The sequence below is a fragment of the Neurospora hispaniola genome (assembly GCF_033458365.1).
Source record: "Neurospora hispaniola strain FGSC 10403 chromosome Unknown B0T23scaffold_3, whole genome shotgun sequence".
Taxonomy (NCBI): Eukaryota; Fungi; Ascomycota; class Sordariomycetes; order Sordariales; family Sordariaceae; genus Neurospora; species Neurospora hispaniola.
The window spans coordinates 2781778-2798833 of record NW_026944408.1 but is presented as its reverse complement, the minus strand read 5'-3'; the positions used below and the strand labels follow the sequence as shown (position 1 = coordinate 2798833).

Here is a 17056-nt window from a genome sequence, read left to right as displayed (position 1 = left end):
CACACCCCCAAACGTAAACTGCTCGTTCTAACCCCTGGATCATGGTGAGCGCGAGGTAACATACTACTCATTCCATGGGTCTGCGCTGGTATGCAAGATCTTGGCTTCATCCCTCCAAAGCCGCAATTTCGGACAGGCTTTGCCGCCCCCTCCATCTATCGGAAGTTTTGCATCAACACTCCTTTTCGGTCACCTCAACATCAGTGCTTCTGCTTTCGGCCGCCTGCCCCCCTAGACCGTAGATTCTGTATATAGGGAGTCCATGGAACCCTCCATCATGGCCTTCTTTCTTTCTTCCCATCGCGCACCAACCGTGTGAAGTGGCCTTCTAGAACTTACTGTACAAGATGAGGACCACCTCGGCCTTTCTCAGCGGCCTGGCGGCGGTGGCTTCATGTAAGTCAACAATGACACAACGAACCACTCATACCGCTCAACGATACTGACGTGACGATTCTCAGTGCTGTCGCCCGCCTTCGCCCAAACCGCTCCCAAGACCTTCACTCACCCTGACACCGGCATTGTCTTCAACACATGGAGTGCTTCCTCTTCCCAGACCAAAGGTGGCTTCACTCTTGGTATGGCTCTGCCGTCAAATGCTCTTACTACCGACGCGACTGAATTCATCGGTTATCTGGTATGTTTTGGTGGGAAAGAAAGTAAAACGACCCAGTGTCCTCCTGTACTGACCTTTACGATCAGGAATGCTCCTCCGAAAAGAATGGTGCCAACAGCGGTTGGTGCGGTGTTTCTCTCAGAGGCGCCATGACCAACAATCTACTCATTACCGCCTGGCCTTCTGACGGAGAAGTCTACACCAATCTCATGTTCGCCACGGGTTACGCCATGCCCAAGAACTACGCTGGTGACGCCAAGATCACCCAGATCGCGTCCAGCGTGAACGCTACCCACTTCACCCTTGTCTTTAGGTGCCAGAACTGTTTGTCATGGGACCAAGACGGTGTCACCGGCGGCATTTCTACCAGCAATAAGGGGGCCCAGCTCGGTTGGGTCCAGGCGTTCCCCTCTCCCGGTAACCCGACTTGCCCTACACAGATCACTCTCAGTCAACATGACAACGGCATGGGTCAGTGGGGAGCTGCCTTTGACAGCAACATTGCCAATCCCTCTTATACTGCATGGGCTGCCAAGGCCACCAAGACCGTTACCGGTTCTTGCAGTGGTCCAACCACGACCAGTATTGCCGCCACTCCTGTTCCCACTGGCGTTTCTTTTGACTATATTGTCGTTGGTGGTGGTGCCGGTGGTATTCCCGTCGCTGACAAGCTCAGCGAGTCCGGTAAGAGCGTGCTGCTCATCGAGAAGGGGTTCGCTTCCACTGGTGAGCATGGTGGTACTCTGAAGCCCGAGTGGCTACAGAACACATCCCTTACTCGCTTCGATGTTCCCGGTCTTTGCAACCAGATCTGGGTTGACTCGGATGGCATTGCCTGCTCCGATACCGATCAGATGGCCGGCTGCGTGCTCGGCGGTGGTACGGCCATCAACGCCGGTCTCTGGTACAAGCCCTACACCAAGGACTGGGATTACCTCTTCCCCTCTGGCTGGAAGGGTAGCGATATCGCCGGTGCTACCAGCAGAGCCCTCTCCCGCATTCCGGGTACCACCACTCCTTCTCAGGATGGAAAGCGCTACCTTCAGCAGGGTTTCGAGGTTCTTGCCAGCGGCCTCAAGGCGAGCGGCTGGAAGGAGGTCGATTCCCTCAAGGACAGCGAGCAGAAGAACCGCACTTTTTCCCACACCTCATACATGTACATCAATGGCGAGCGTGGTGGTCCTCTGGCGACTTACCTCGTCAGCGCCAAGAAGCGCAGCAACTTCAAGCTGTGGCTCAACACCGCTGTCAAGCGCGTCATCCGTGAGGGCGGCCACATTACCGGTGTGGAGGTTGAGGCCTTCCGCAATGGCGGCTACTCCGGAATCATCCCCGTCACCAACACCACCGGCCGAGTCGTTCTCTCCGCCGGCACCTTCGGCAGCGCCAAGATCCTTCTCCGTTCCGGCATTGGCCCCAAGGACCAGCTCGAGGTGGTCAAGGCCTCCGCCGACGGCCCTACCATGGTCAGCAACTCGTCCTGGATTGACCTCCCCGTCGGCCACAACCTGGTTGACCACACCAACACCGACACCGTCATCCAGCACAACAACGTGACCTTCTACGACTTCTACAAGGCTTGGGACAACCCCAACACGACCGACATGAACCTGTACCTCAATGGGCGCTCCGGCATCTTCGCCCAGGCTGCGCCCAACATTGGCCCCTTGTTCTGGGAGGAGATCACGGGCGCCGACGGCATCGTCCGTCAACTGCATTGGACCGCCCGCGTCGAGGGTAGCTTCGAAACTCCCGACGGCTACGCCATGACCATGAGCCAGTACCTTGGCCGTGGCGCCACCTCGCGCGGCCGCATGACCCTTAGCCCTACCCTCAACACCGTCGTGTCTGACCTCCCGTACCTCAAGGACCCCAACGACAAGGCCGCTGTTGTTCAGGGTATCGTCAACCTCCAGAAGGCTCTCGCCAACGTCAAGGGTCTCACCTGGGCTTACCCTAGCGCCAACCAGACGGCTGCTGATTTTGTTGACAAGGTAAGCTTTCTCGCCCCCTTTCCCCCTTTTAACCTCCCGCCACCCCACTAACTCCGTATCCCCCAGCAACCCGTAACCTACCAATCCCGCCGCTCCAACCACTGGATGGGCACCAACAAGATGGGCACCGACGACGGCCGCAGCGGCGGCACCGCAGTCGTCGACACCAACACGCGCGTCTATGGCACCGACAACCTGTACGTGGTGGATGCCTCGATTTTCCCCGGTGTGCCGACCACCAACCCTACCGCCTACATCGTCGTCGCCGCTGAGCATGCCGCGGCCAAGATCCTGGCGCAACCCGCCAACGAGGCCGTTCCCAGGTGGGGCTGGTGCGGCGGGCCGACGTATACTGGCAGCCAGACGTGCCAGGCGCCATATAAGTGCGAGAAGCAGAATGATTGGTATTGGCAGTGCGTGTAGATGATGAAGGGTGGTGTGTAGCGGGAGGGCGATTAGAGAATGGCGCGAGGAGAGGATGGTTGGTTGGCAGGATGGATCTCTTCTATTCTTGGTGATATAGGTGTCTTTCTCTAGAGGAGACTCTTCGCTTCTTCTGTAAATACTTGACGTATCGTTGAACATATCTAACTAACATGTACATATTTTCAATCCATTTATCATTCTGTTCACATCACGGTTCCTTGTGATATTCAAAATGTGCAAGTTAGTCTAACTTGCATTCTGAGAACGACAGTCACAGCAGCACAGAAAGAAAGAAGTAAAGTCATAATCTTCATTTCCATACCATTTCTCATCACAATCATGTCTCTATAACCGAACAACACACTCAAGACACCGCGCCGCGCAGGCTATACAAAGCTAGCTAAACCCCAATGCACGTCGTCATAATCCATGAGCAAATTAAAGACCAAACAAAGCAAGAGAAAGCAAAACGAAAACGAAAAGAAGCCACAACCACCCCTTTCTAGGAAACAAGAGACAAAAAAACAGCCTTTCATCCCCCATAACACACAAACACTGGCATCTAATATATGTTTCGTTCGCCATACCAATATCGCTTTTTCCCAACCCACCCACCCCAAAATCGTACTCCCATTCATCATTTCTCTCGGTCCTGAAGATAAACAGGAATACCATAAACAGCAATAGCAGCCGCAGTGACATAGCGAAACCGACACGCTCCCCTCGCGCTCGCCACCGCTTCCACCAAACTCTTCTTCCCCTTCTTTCCCTCCTCCTCTTTCTCTCCCTCTTCCTTTTCCAAATCACCCTCATCCGCCTTATCCAACCCCTTTCCCTTCCTCCTCCGCTTCTCTTCCTCTCTCTTCTCCTCCGTTTTACTAAACACGCCCGGTCCAAACAACCCCCACTCCTCCAACAACCTCCCCGTAAACCGATCGATATCCCGATCCGTAACATCCCACAGCGTCCCCACCACCGCTGGCGCACCCGCCATCATGTAATTCCACGCCGGGCCGTAGACCTCAAAACCTTCGCCTGCCTCGTTCAGCTTGGCGGAGCTGCATCCCATCAATAAGACCGTGGCATTACATCGAGGGGATAAGCGACGGATGGTGCGGCCGCGGATGTATTGGGCGCCGGAGCCGTGGCCGAAATACAACAAGATGTCCGAGTTGGTGAGGGCTGAGGCGAATTCAGACTCGGTGGGCGGGCGAGCGGTGATGGATGTCCAGGTGCGAGGGGAGGGGCCGAGGTGGGAGGTTAGGAGGGGGCTGAAGGTCTTTTGGGTGGTGAGGAGGTCGGAGGAGGGGTTGAGGATGTAGGTGCCGTTGACAGAAGAGGCGTGGTGGCCTTGCGGGTGAGAAAGAGATTGTGGTGATGATGACAATGTCCCGGTGGACACAAGGGGAATGGCGTCAGCGTCCAACATTATTGAGTCGCCGTCTTCTTCCTTTGCGGGTTGAGCAGCAGGTCGAGGGGTCTTCATGTCTAGAATGGCGCGGCGGAGACAACCAAGACTTGGCATGCGGGATACGGCCAGGTTTTGTAAACACGGGAGAGACTCCCAGGGAAAAACGTGCAGAGCCTTGTCAAGCATGAGGATGGTGTGAGCGTGCTCGTCGCCGCCTCCGTCGAGTTCGTTGACAGCCGCGTGATAGGCGTGCAGGGCGTCCAGCATTTCGACGACCATGGAGTCAAAGTCGATCTCGTCGTAGGCGTTGCGCTCGCCGTGGAACTGGAGTATATCGACGACAAAGTAGAGCAGGTCGGTTAGTTCCTCGTCAAGGTCGACAGTTTGGTCGCCGGTATCGCCGAGACCGATGAAGAGTTCCAGGATGCGAGGATCAACGGTGACTTTCTCTGATTGCGGCTCCTGACCGCCGCCAGCTTTCTTCCCGCGATGGTGTACCTGTCTCCGGCTGGGGAGATACTTGTCCAACATGTTTTCAAACGTTGCGCCAAACTTGTTCATCAACTCCTTCCTCTTGCCGCCTTGGGTCTGGTGCTGGCTGAAGATACCCCTGAAGCCGCCGAGCCAGATCTGCTCAATGTTCGTCAACAGATCCTTCATACGATTATCCAGCGCCTCACGGTCTGCCCACCAAGCAGTCTTGGCGCCCTTGACAGTGAAGTCTCTGGCATCGTGACAAGTTTCGTTGGCCAGGCGAATAATTTCCAGCAACTCGGCCCTTCCTTGTTGGTAGTTGAACACCTCGTTGTCTGCATCGCGCGAACTGGCACGATCAAGAGGAAGTCGAAGAACGAAGGGCGTGCAGCCCGCCTGTAGCTTGGTGATGCACAGATCGTGCTTATTGTCGCTCAGTGAGATGGACACCACACTCCAAGGCTTCGGGATAATGTCAATGTAGTCTCTCTGAAACTTTTGTAGGTCCAGTGAGAAGCCCAGACTCATCCGGCCAAGCGGCTCAACAGGCAAGTCCGTGAAATTAGGCCAGCTGTATGCATCAGTTTTGGGTCCGTTCTTCTCCAGCATGAGAGCTTTGCGTTCCCTGCGCCATGTGAGGTTACGGCCCAGCTCGACCGAATAGGCAGTGTGTCCAGAAGAGGCGGATGCTTTGGCCTTCCCGGATGATGCCGTAGCGGAAAGAAGAAGACCGACATTCTGCAGCATGACCGAGATCTTGTGAATGAGACTTGAGTCGCCACAGACTGTGGCCACGGCATGGGCCTCGAGAAGGGATTGCTGGGCTTGTCGAAGATTATCCACGTACTCCGCCTTTTCCTGATCTGTGGTATCCTGAGTGGCAACCCGCTTTCTCTCTTGAAGAAGAGCTGGGTGGCCTGCAGAACCTCTATCCTTTGCTTGGGAATCAGAAACCGCAGGATATGAAATGGTGGAATCATGAATGACCGAAAACACCGGATCGTGGGCCATCTGCTCCATGCTCATGCCCAGCAGACAGGACGCCATGATCATCTGCTCGTCCGAGATGATTGCAGACAACGACTTCTTGGACCGCGTTTTGACACCTTCAAGCATCGCCAAAGCCGAATTCCAATCCCTCTTCGCCAGTTTTGCCGTAGCCTTTTGCACCATAATCGCCGCTCTGAGTTTCGAAAGTTGGGCATCCTCAACAGACCGAGAAGCAGAGACATGTGTCGCCGCCTTTGGTCTCGCCGAAAGCGCAGGTCTCGAATGGACACTCTTGACCGGTTTCGACAGTTGCCGTACAGCCGCAGGCCCCTTGAGTCCCCTCATAGCTGTTCCCTTCTCCTCACTCTCCGTCTTCTCCCCAGCAACCGACACCGACGCAGCACTAACCTCCATCAACCCTTCTAGAATCGCCTCCGCCCTCCCAATCATCGCCTCGGCACCCTCGAAGCTCTTTAGATCCAAGCACATAGCCCCAATCTGGCAAGCCAGCACGGCCGAAGAATACGAATTGCTTTCCTCCGGGAGTAAATTAGCCGCCTCCTGCAGCATTTCCATCGCCTTGGGAATGTTCGCCGCCTTGACGTACACCGAGCCCATCCAGGTCGCGCAGCCAGCTTTGAGAATCCCCGAGTTGGCGCTATTGGCAATCTTCTGTGCCTGCTCCGCGTAGTACATCGTCTCTTGGAACATGCCCAGATGCGCGTAAATGGACGACAAGCGTAGAGTGTTTCGGTACAGAGTGAGGGCGAGCTTCCACGACTCTGGCCCCAGGTAAGGCGTCTCTTTTCCGGTGGCCGAAAGGTCACAGGTAGCGTCGTCGGTATTGAACATGGCGGAGTCGTCGGTTGAGGAACGGGCGGGTGATTTTGCTGCTGCTAACTGTTGTTCTACCTTGACCCAGTCCTGAAAGATGCAGCGGACGCTTTCTCGGGCGTAGACCAGAGCATGGTGGGATTCACCTCGTTCCTGGGTAACGAGAGAATGAAGATAAGAAGCATAGGCCACCAGATATTTCCGCCGAGCACGGGAGACCTTGCCTGACATAGCTTCAGCCTCGACTGCAGCCCGGGCCTGAGAAAGATGGTATTCTGCTTGAGTGAGATCACCGGTGGCGATAAAGTGTTCTGTCCAGGAGAGGTGGAAGGTGGCAACCGCGTCACCGGGCAAATTAGCCTGTTTCTTGAGATATTGCAGTGCCTCGGCGAAGGTCTGCTCAGCTTTTATGGATTGCCCCAGATTGGTGTATTGCAGAGCCAGCGTTGAGGCATGCTGAACAATGTCTTCCAGCCTGGGGCCGTCCGCTAGTCTGGCAATATCCGCCGTCAGTTCCAGGACCATAGCTACCATTTTATCGTGACCGCTCAAACGGAGAAAGTCAGCCATGGCCTGCAGGTGATCCAGAAGGCCAGGAATATCGTCGATTGATCGCTCCACATCCGTTTTGGTTTGACAAGTCTTGACAATCGATTTCCACGTCTCAAGGCATCGTTCAACCGCTCCAAGATCAGAGTAACCATCCGACAAAGCTGTGATTGAGTGATAGAAGGCTCCCATATGCGGCACAAAGCGGGCAAGTCCAGCATCTTCGCCGAGGTTATCCGGTTCCACCTGCGTAGCATCCCTAGTGATAGCAAGCAACTCGGGTACCTTTCGCTGGTTGCCAATGGCAGAGCTCAAGAGCGCCAACAGCACTCGGAGTCTTCGTATGGGATACCGTGTCGGGACATAAATGCGGAGCAAGGCATCCACGACAGGGTGCTCGAGAGTAATCTCTTCCTCCCTCTTTCTTCCACTCATAGTTGGATTGCCACCCAAGAGAATGTAGTGTAACCGATGTTCGAGTCCGGCAGCTTGTTCAGCTTCTGGTAGATCCACTGTCCAATCCATGAAGACATGCTCCATCTTTGCAATAGCCACCAGAGCACGAGATAAAGTCTCGGCCTTCTCGTCCCTTTGCCACACGATAAGCGGCGAGTCTGTCGCCAGTGAACCGACGACACTTTCGAGAATCCCGTCATCCAACATGCTCGTCCGGATGGTCTGTAGCGCGGCGAGAGCCTGCTCATTCCTGCCCAGTGTCCGAGCCATCTCAGCCATCCGTTCCAACTTCAAGATGAGCTGCGCCTTGCCTTTCTCTGCTGTCGACCTGTGCTTCACGCAATCGATCGAACGACGGAGAGCTCGTAAGGGCGCCACATCCTTGGGGTCAGTGGATTGTTGTCGTAATACATTATACTGTAGATAGTAGAAGTGCGAAATCTTGACATGGTACATGCTCTGCGAGCCGGCAGCGCCCATATCCCCTATGTATTCCAAGAGCAAAAGACAATCATTAAGAATCGAATCCATAAAGTCCCACTCCAACCTCTTCTCTTCGAGGCGTGTCTTGACGACGATGAATGATGAGTCAAGGGTATGCTGAATAGACTGTAGGAGTAGTTGACGGCGTTGTTCGTATCTGAGGTAGTCCTTCGTGCTGCTCTTGGGCTCCGGCGGTTTACCAAGCCATCGTAGACAAAACCGGGGACATTGAAGGACGAATGATTCTAGGGATTCTCGGCAATTGGAAGTAAAATCAGCAAACCCATCATTTTCTTTTTTTAACATAGCAAGAAGAAGCTTCATGGCTGCCCTCCTGACCGAGCAGACATTGTTGAGTAACTCGTCGAGGTCATTGGAATCACCCCGCAGGGGGCCTGAAAGACCAGCAACTACCTCGTCGAGAAGCTGGTTATCATGACAGTACTTTACCGGGTCCTTGAGTTGGAGGGACAATAGTTGCGCTGAGATGGAGCATATCTTGGCGACCGAGTCCACCTTTGCATCGACCCCATCTTTGAGCTTCGTCGCCCAAGAAACTGCATCTGTCACCTTTCCTGCCTCTCGTGCCAGAACCGCTAAAACCTGGTAAATCTGAGAAAGAGGTGTCCTTGATGCTTCGGACAGTTGTGCGCCGTACGTATCGAGCTGAGACCGAACTCTGGTATATACTGAGAGGCAAGTAGCATAAGTAGAGCGCCCGCTCTCCTGGCTCCGACGAACGAAGGCACCCATGTACCGAGAGAGAGGCATGATGATGTCCTTTTCCGCATCACCCTGGTGTTTGGCCAACTTCCACCATTGTAGCCTCGTCTCCAAAGCAAAGCATTGCAGCTCGATGGCGGATACCGGGGAGATACTAAGCCGCGGTTCTATGCTGAGCGTGTCGTCCTTGCTGGATGCGCTGGGGGTCAAGGAAATCATGCATTGAGCCAGAGTTTCCATATGGCGGGCAATCTTGGCAACATCGGCGCCCTTTTCAGTTGCTGACCGTAGGAGGAGGGCAGTTGGTGATGAGCTATGGTCCTGGCGTAAGAGAGGAATGACCGCCTCGATTGCATTTGGCTTTTTGTTCGCGGATAGGAGGCGCAATGCCTGTATTTGTGTTGTGATAACGAGAGCAAGGGCCGGTCCCAAGGATTTCACTTGGCCGAAATCGAGGATCTCCGTGTACACTTGCGCCGCCGTCTTGGGTGGTTCGGTAGCAGTCGTCTTGGTTGGCTTCTTTGTTGTTGTTGTCGAACTGGACGGTGTCTCCAATCTCTTCTTCAAGATGCGCAATTCCTTGAGGGCTTGATCGTGTAGTCCTAGCGTAATCAACCTGGCGATTAGAGAAGACATGCCGGTCTCTAACTGTAACTCGGGGAGCGTGAGCTTGCTGGACGTGTGTAACTGGCGCAGAGTGCCCAAGGCAACACGAGCGCATTCAACCGTGGCAAGGAGGTTTGTGTCATGTTTCGGAGCCTTGGCTGGCGAGAGAGAGCGCTTCGAGAGGGCCGGAGAAGTGGTGACTCTGTTCAGGGCACGAGGCTGTAGGGGAGATAACGGTGTCGAGTTGGTAGAGCTACATCGTTGGAGCGGGTTTCTCGTCGTGGCTGACCTCAACAATTCCTCCTCTTGGGGCGCTGGCCGCTTGGTAGGCGTTGGGGGCCTCGCGGTTGTTGGTGGGTTCTTTGCATAGTCGCTCAGGGCGCGAAGGGTTCCGTTGACAACATGTGTTGCCAATGTCGCCTTTTCCTTGGGCGAGAGTCCGCTATCTTTCTTTGATGCTGTGGCAGCCTTGGTGGCTGTGTTGTTTGCTCTCGACCGCGGCCTCGTTGATGACGCTGTCTTTGTTGTTGTTGTTATTTCTGCCGCGGCCGTGGCATCGTCTTTGGGTAAAAGCAGGCTCTTGAGAAGAGCTGTGATGGCGGGCGTACATGTTGTCACCGAAGAGACGGCGCTGCGCACGGCGTCAGCTTGGGAGTGTATGGTATCCATGAAGCTGTCGTAATGTAGAGAGAGAAGGTCTAATGGGCTGATTCCTAATCATGTCATCGCCTATAACGTAGGTAGAGGACTAGGGACACTATCCAAAAGACGGCAAAAGAGGGTAGTGCATGAAGGATGGCTGGATTGTAAATAAGATGTGGAAGCAAACGCCAAGGTGGATCGCGAATTGGTGTCCAGCAATGGAGCTCCCCCCGGTCACGAATCCGGCTGCTGAAGACGGGGAGAACGAACCCTTGTTGGCGGGATGTTGACTTGGTCGCAACAAAGATTCAACGAGTTCAAGTTGCCCGGGCAACTGCAACGCAGGTACGAAAGCACCCGGTACGTACCTCGCTGCGTGGGGCGCATCGGCCAGCCAGATGGAATGGCAGAAAGACCCCACCTTTGCCTGCCGTGTGAGGTGGGATGTCACTTGTGGGAATTTTGGCGCTGTGTCACTCCAACTGAACTGAACTTAGAGTGAACTTTTTGCCCGAAGAAGAACGAAGCTTCGAGTCGTCTTCTCACTTTCTCTTTTCAGGGTCTCTCCCAGTTTCTCTTCAGCCAACACTTGATTTCGACAACTGCCCTGATCCGTCGCAATCCTACTCAGGCTTCAACAGCCACCGAATCCCAACACAAGACAACGCGACATTTCCGAATTGCTACCATGCGCCGAACTTCTCTTCCTCAGCGCCTTGGCCGCAATGCGCATGCTGCCTTGCTCCATCGTCAAGTCCCCTCGACAGTTCTTCGAGCTTCGTTTTCGACCTCGATCCGCCTCGCGAGCGGCGCCCCGGATGTAATCGTCCCTAGAGTCGCCAAAGTGTCCTTTTGGAAGTCGTTGGTTCCCAAGTTCTTGCGATTCGGCGATGACTCCATCAACCACACAAAGATGCCGAAATCGACAGAGTGGAACCCGGCCACCTTCTTTATCATCATTTTTCTAATGATCGGTTCCATGGCTATCCAGATGATCTCGCTCAAAAAAGACTATGCGGCCTTTTCGCGCCAGGCCGATGTCAGGATCAATACCTTGCGTGAGGTGGTCGAGAGGATACAGAAGGGTGAAGAGGTGGATGTTGAGAAGGTGTTGGGCACTGGCGATCCGGAGAAGGAGGCTGCTTGGGATGAAGGTTCGTTAAACGCAGGTGGACACGATACGGAGAGCACCGGCTGATATCAAGATTCAACAACAGTCCTCAAGGAGATCGAACGCGAAGAGATCATGCACAAGGCAAAGCAACAAAAGGCGGCGAAACTTGCCCAGCAAGCCAAGGCAGAGCCCGCAAAGGAACAACCCCAGACCCAGACCGAGACCCAGACCGAGACAACGCCCAAGATCTCGCCTGCAGCCCTCAAGGGTGCCTTCTTCTAAGTCGACAAGACCTCTTTTATTCTATTATTTATAGATGGGCGTCCGTTAGCGGACCCGTTCAGTAAACAACGTGCCCACGGGTACCTCGGCCACCATGGCTCCATTGTTATAACTCTTGAGCTCCTCCACGAGCGCCGGCAACAGCTGTTCAGTAGCCATCTCCACTCTAACCCCATGAGGACCGGCCATCTTAGGGTCTAGATCTTCAAAGAACATCTCTTCGCGCCTCACACCACCGATGCTCACAATGGCTATAGGCATTCCTCGGAGCTTCGCTCGCTGTGCCAGCCGCCAGGCCGAGTAGGTCGCGAGAGAGGTGCCCAGGATGAGCATTCGTCCGGCATTGTCAATGGCCTTTTCCGCCTCGCCCTTGACCTCGGCGCTTATACTCTCTCCAAACATGATTACTGCCGGCTTCAAAACTCCCGCAGTACTGGACGGTATCCATGCACCATCTTTGTCGATTTCTACCCATGTCTTGGTGCCATCCGCAAGACGTGGCGGCTCCTTCAAACATGACGGACATGCTGGGTAACGAAACGTGGTGTAAGGTGCCTCGGCTAGGTCCACATCACCATCTGGGTTCATCTTGATACCCTTTTTGTTCCGTTCTTCAATGTCCTCCGTCTCCAGGGCTCCCGATGCCAGCGCCTCGCGAAGGAAATCAGCCCAAATCGGGTTGAGCCTGGCCAGTGTGGTCTGATACTCGTCTCGAGGAAATTGGTTCCGGCACGATGTACAAACAACCGAGGCTAGAGTTCCGTGCAATTCGACGGTTTGTATATCGGGATGGCTCATTTTGTGGAAGGAATCGACATTCTGTGTGATTACACCCGTAATGCTTTTGTTGTTTCGGTCACCGCTGTAGCGCTCGGTGAGTAGATTCCCAAGGTCCCGGATCGCGTAGTGGCCCGGGTTCGGGCCGGCCCGTCCCAGACCCCTCCATCCGATGTAGCTTCGTGCCCAGTATCGCTGTCGCGTCTCGTGGCTGGCGAGGAACTCGTGGTGGAAAATCGGCTTGTAGTCCTTGTTGACCCGGTAGGTGCCGTTGACGCCACGGTAGTCGGCTAAGCCGCTGGCCACGGAAAGGCCGGCACCGGTGAGGATGACAGTTCGATTGGGTAAACCGGACGGCGGAGGGGTGGTGAGGAATGACTTGAGAGCAGCCACGGCGCCGGGCAGGGTCGTGGCGGTGGCAGGTATGATGGTGGTCGGGGGAGGCAGCTCTCGGTAGGGAATCCGCATTCGGAGGGTGCCGGCTGCTGTTGTCGCAAGGGTGGACATTTTGATGTGCTGCTGTATGATTCGGGTCTGTTGGGTGGCAGTATTTGTTGTTGGGGATCACGAGGCGGCATACGCCGCTACCTACAATGCCAAATTTCCATGTTGGTTGTTGTGAAGTTTGTCTCAGTCCAGATGCAGAATCATAGTGGCACTCGGTGAGATCGAGTCAGTGTCGTCACCGAAGATCCGAAAGCTTGGGCCACCTTGGCATCTGCATGAGCTGCGGAACAAAGAACAATTGTTTACTTGCCCCTTTCGAAGAAAAAGATGGTCATTGACATATAACGAATCAACTTGACCTCGATAGAATGACTAGTGAAGCTTTCCAGACAGGTTTCTTTTTGTAACACTCCATTGAGGAGGTGTGAATATCCTGTGTTCCCATTGTTCTAGCTTTGCTCACACTAGACTACACCATTACGGGATCTTGTCCCGCCCCTTGCTTGGTGGGGTGGCTGGAAGCTCTTGTCTTCATAACACCTCAATGTGGTGCTAAAACTCAACAAAGTCGTATGGTCTAATGGTTATGATTTCTCGTTCACATTAGTTGAATCTGATCCGAGAAGGTTCTGGGTTCGATCCCCAGTACGACTAAGTTTTTGACTTTTTCTTCACAACGGCGCCATCATAAGGAAATATGTTTCCACCACTCAGTCTGTTATTTTTCGTTTTTGGTTTTCTGTCTTTGATCCCGTCTTCCAGATGCCGAGAAATAGCGCTCCATGGATGGGATGGTGACAAGTTTCCAGCAAAGTCGATTTCAATTTTGGTTGTCAACATCAAGACATTGAATAACATCCATACTAAACGATTCTGTGAACTTTGATCTAATGATATTGACTAACTAAACAATTCTCTCTGAATCCCGAAAGTTCGGGTATTTTGTCGCATGAGTATCTTTGCGCAAGCACCATCACTTGTTCAGGCTTTCTTTTTGTAACATTGTCTCGTGTCAATATGATGGGTCAACACTCAATGCGTGTCCCCCCTGAACCCCCTTTTCGAGTTTGTTTGTATCCAGCCAATACATGATGCCTCACCCTCGACTCTTTCAGAGAGCCATGCAAAGACACGCAATAGCTCCTACTAGCTGCCCTCATTCGCACGACGCATAAAGTAGAAATCCTTTCTTACTTCACAACAGTTGGATCTCATCCATTATCAGATGCGACCGGATGGCTGAAGGACTTCACAAAGGTCCCACGGCATTGGCGATGGCGTGCGAATCGAACGCGAACGTTGGGAACACGGGGAGAGGGGCAGGCAGTGGGGAAGTGGACCAGCTAGAGAGCTCACTTGCTGCCCGCCCTGGAACATGCGCCGAAGCCAAGCCGATCAGGGACGGGTCCACGCCGACGGGACCTGCCCGGGACTCAGCCGCGCCAGCCCAGGATGGCCTAGTGTAGTCAGTTTAGCGGGCAGTCAACCACCTCAACAGTCGCTGCACCACAGGCAGGGCCAAGTATCGGTCAAGTACCCGCCTCCATCTGTCTGGTACTAACCTCCTGGTTTATTACTACTGGCAGGTACCACTACCCCATCGGCCGGTATCGATTCCCAAACCACCAAAACACTGAAAGTCCCCCCCCCCCTATCTCAGCTCCCGTCTACCTAACACTCAGTAATCCATAATCGAGTCCAAGATTTCCTTACTACACTATTATTCCCTTATTCCTACCAGCTACCAGCTAGCAGCTTACTGCCCTAATCCCTCCCGATGTCCGGCCGTTTCGTCAGAGCGTCGAAGTATCGTATGTCGATCCCCCGTGTTCCTCCCCCGAAGGCTCCTTAGCACACCAGCTGGACGGATACTGTAGCTCCCGAGGTAGCGCGCCGTATCCACGATGGGAGTCGCGACGAGCTTGGAGAGAGAGACCTGGACTGACACGATAGCCGCGACTGCTAGGACACGTCTTCGGCAAGCCCACGCGCAAGGAGTTCTGCTACGACAACCTCCGCATCAGCCACAATGCCTGGGACACCAACCTCATAAAGGTAGGTACCTACCTGTTTATACACTCCTTATGCTACTACGCTCTTCTCCACCACTTGCGCCCTATCGGTAGCTTAAGTTCCATGGTCGTTATATACTGACCTTGTCTTGGTCTCGCCTACACCTAGGCCAACCCCGAGTACTTGGCCGTCAACTGGGAGTCGAGCGGTGGTGGCGCCTTCGCCGTCATCCCCCTCAACGAGCGCGGCAAGCTTCCCGACCAAATACCGCTGTTCCGTGGCCACACCGCCGCCGTCCTCGACACTGACTGGTACGCTCTCGCGCATGCGCTACAACGACCCGACAAGACAATCTGACCTAGGCTCCTCTTAGGAACCCCTTCAACGACCGCTTGATCGCCTCTGCCTCCGACGATGGAAAGGTGTTTGTCTGGCAGGTGCCCGAGAACTTCACCCTCTATACAGACGCCGAGGAGCCAGCCGATGTCTCGCCCCTCAGCAAGCTCTCTGGCCACACGAGGTACGATCTACACCCTGAAGATAAGATTCAGTAAGGCTTGCGCTCACACAAACACAGAAAGGTCGGCCATGTCCTCTTCAACCCCGCCGCCGAAAACATTCTCGCCTCGTCCTCCGGCGACTTGACGGTCAAGTTCTGGGATGTCGAGACCGGCCAGGCCCCCATCACCATCAAGCACCCCGACATTGTGCAGTCTTTGTCGTGGAGCGCCAACGGCACCATGCTTGTCACCACCTCTCGCGACAAGAAGCTGCGCGTGTGGGATGTGCGCCAGCAGTCCGCAGTCCACGAATACCAGGGCCACGAGGGCGCCAAGAACAGTCGCGCTGTATGGCTTGGTGAACACAACCGTATCGCTACCACTGGTTTCTCCAGGATGAGTGACCGTCAGGTTGCCCTGTGGGAGCCTGGCAGGAAGGACCCCATCGGTGGTTTCACCTCGCTCGACTCCATCTCTGGTGTCTGCATGCCTTTCTGGGGTAAGTCACGCTTGCTGGACCATGGCTTTTGTATGCGCCGAAGCTAACTGTGGTCTTTTTTCGCAGATGACGGCTCTAACTGCCTGTACCTTGCTGGCAAGGGGTAAGTTTGTCACAACCCGAGATAGGAACGATAGGTAGCATGCTAACGTCCGCAGTGATGGCAACATTCGTTATTTCGAGTACGAGAACGACAAGTTGGAGTTCCTGGCCGAGTACAAGTCTGGTGACCCCCAGAGAGGTATTGCTTTTGTGCCTCGCCGTGGTGTCAACGTCCACGAGAACGAAATCATGAGGGCCTACAAGACCGTCAACGATCAGTACATCGAGCCCATCTCCTTCACCGTGCCCCGTCGTGCCGAGACCTTCCAGTCCGACATCTACCCCCCTGCGACCGGCCTCAAGCCCGCCGTGTCCGCCCAGGAGTGGTTTGATGGCAAGGACGGCATCCCGGCCAAGATCGACATGGAGAGCATCTACGAGGGTACCGCACCCAGGGAAGTTCCGGCCGATTACAAGCCTCCCACTGCTGTCTCGTCTCCTATCCAGCCCCCCGTGTCCAAGATGGAATCCACGCCCCCACCCGCTACTCGTGTGCCCACGTCGACCGTGGCGGACCAGAAGGCCTCCATGTCCGCTATTGCAAACAAGTTCCAGGATAACGAGGACGCCGAGCCAAGCGAGGGCGAGTCCTCTCCCTTCGAGGAGGTTTCGCGCCCCGCTGCTAGAGCCGCCGCCCCGGTTTCTGTGCGAACATCCCTTCCTCCCGCTTCCGCCGGCAAGACACCTTCCCCGACGACGTACCAGACCCCAGTCCAGAAGCTTGCTTCGCCAGTCAGGACCACCGCAGCCGCCCCTGCGCCTGCTCCTGCCGCTTCCCCTTCCTCTGGAAACGTCGAGGCCTCTCTTTCCCAGATCACGCAGCTTCTTGAGCAGCAGAGCAGGATTATTGGTGCACAGAGCGACAAGATCCAGGCCCAGAGTCAGATCATTAGCCATCTTGCCACCGAAGTCGAGACCCTCAAGAAGAGGGTCGGACCCGGCCCGCAGGATCAGAGCGAGAGAATCAGACAGTTGGAGCTGGAGCTCGAGGCTGCTAGGTCGTAGGAGTCAGAGTTTTGAGAGTTCAGGTCCAAAGTTTATACGTCCTTCTCGCTCTCTCACTGGGTTATACTGTCAGACATACTTCTCTCTCTTACCGAGTTATAATGAAAGTCAAC

General features: G+C 54.6%; 4 protein-coding genes and 1 non-coding gene across 5 annotated transcripts; 3 read left to right on the top strand and 2 right to left on the bottom strand.

Moving 5' to 3' along the window:
* Positions 1-251: 251 nt before the first annotated feature.
* On the top strand, positions 252-3074 carry B0T23DRAFT_118243 (uncharacterized protein). Its single transcript, XM_062831993.1, has 4 exons — positions 252-396; positions 462-637; positions 703-2610; positions 2677-3074. The coding sequence occupies exons 1-4, from the start codon at positions 348-350 to the stop codon at positions 3031-3033; spliced, it is 2490 nt and encodes an 829-aa protein (XP_062694235.1). The 5' UTR covers positions 252-347; the 3' UTR covers positions 3034-3074.
* Positions 3075-3664: 590 nt separating this feature from the next.
* On the bottom strand, positions 3665-10500 carry B0T23DRAFT_377515 (peptidase family C50-domain-containing protein). The gene has a single exon (XM_062837035.1). The coding sequence runs from the start codon at positions 10229-10231 to the stop codon at positions 3674-3676; it is 6558 nt and encodes a 2185-aa protein (XP_062694234.1). The 5' UTR covers positions 10232-10500; the 3' UTR covers positions 3665-3673.
* A 715-nt stretch (positions 10501-11215) lies between these two features.
* Positions 11216-13371, bottom strand: B0T23DRAFT_356034 (DHS-like NAD/FAD-binding domain-containing protein; the record flags this gene model as incomplete). The annotated part of the gene is made up of 2 exons (XM_062836168.1): positions 11714-13371; positions 11216-11343 (listed from the first exon to the last, which is right to left on the bottom strand). The coding sequence occupies exons 1-2, from the start codon at positions 12882-12884 to the stop codon at positions 11216-11218; spliced, it is 1299 nt and encodes a 432-aa protein (XP_062694233.1). The 5' UTR covers positions 12885-13371.
* A 19-nt stretch (positions 13372-13390) lies between these two features.
* Positions 13391-13478, top strand: B0T23DRAFT_t149. The gene has a single exon. It is a non-coding gene; the product is annotated as a tRNA-Val (tRNA).
* Positions 13479-14199: 721 nt separating this feature from the next.
* Positions 14200-16943, top strand: B0T23DRAFT_313857 (DUF1900-domain-containing protein; the record flags this gene model as incomplete). Its single annotated transcript, XM_062834764.1, has 8 exons — positions 14200-14352; positions 14522-14635; positions 14778-14879; positions 15006-15148; positions 15211-15357; positions 15415-15836; positions 15903-15939; positions 15995-16943. 8 exons carry the CDS (start codon positions 14200-14202, stop codon positions 16941-16943), a joined length of 2067 nt encoding a protein of 688 aa, XP_062694232.1.
* Between the last annotated feature and the right edge of the window lie 113 nt (positions 16944-17056).

Coding starts and splice junctions, on each gene's coding strand:
- B0T23DRAFT_118243 (XM_062831993.1), top strand. CDS start 348: ATGAGGACCACCTCGGCCTTTCTCAGCGGCCTGGCGGCGGTGGCTTCA. Junction 638..702: donor CTGAATTCATCGGTTATCTG/GTATGTTTTGGT, acceptor CTTTACGATCAG/GAATGCTCCTCCGAAAAGAA. Junction 2,611..2,676: donor CTGCTGATTTTGTTGACAAG/GTAAGCTTTCTC, acceptor CGTATCCCCCAG/CAACCCGTAACCTACCAATC.
- B0T23DRAFT_377515 (XM_062837035.1), bottom strand. CDS start 10,231: ATGGATACCATACACTCCCAAGCTGACGCCGTGCGCAGCGCCGTCTCT.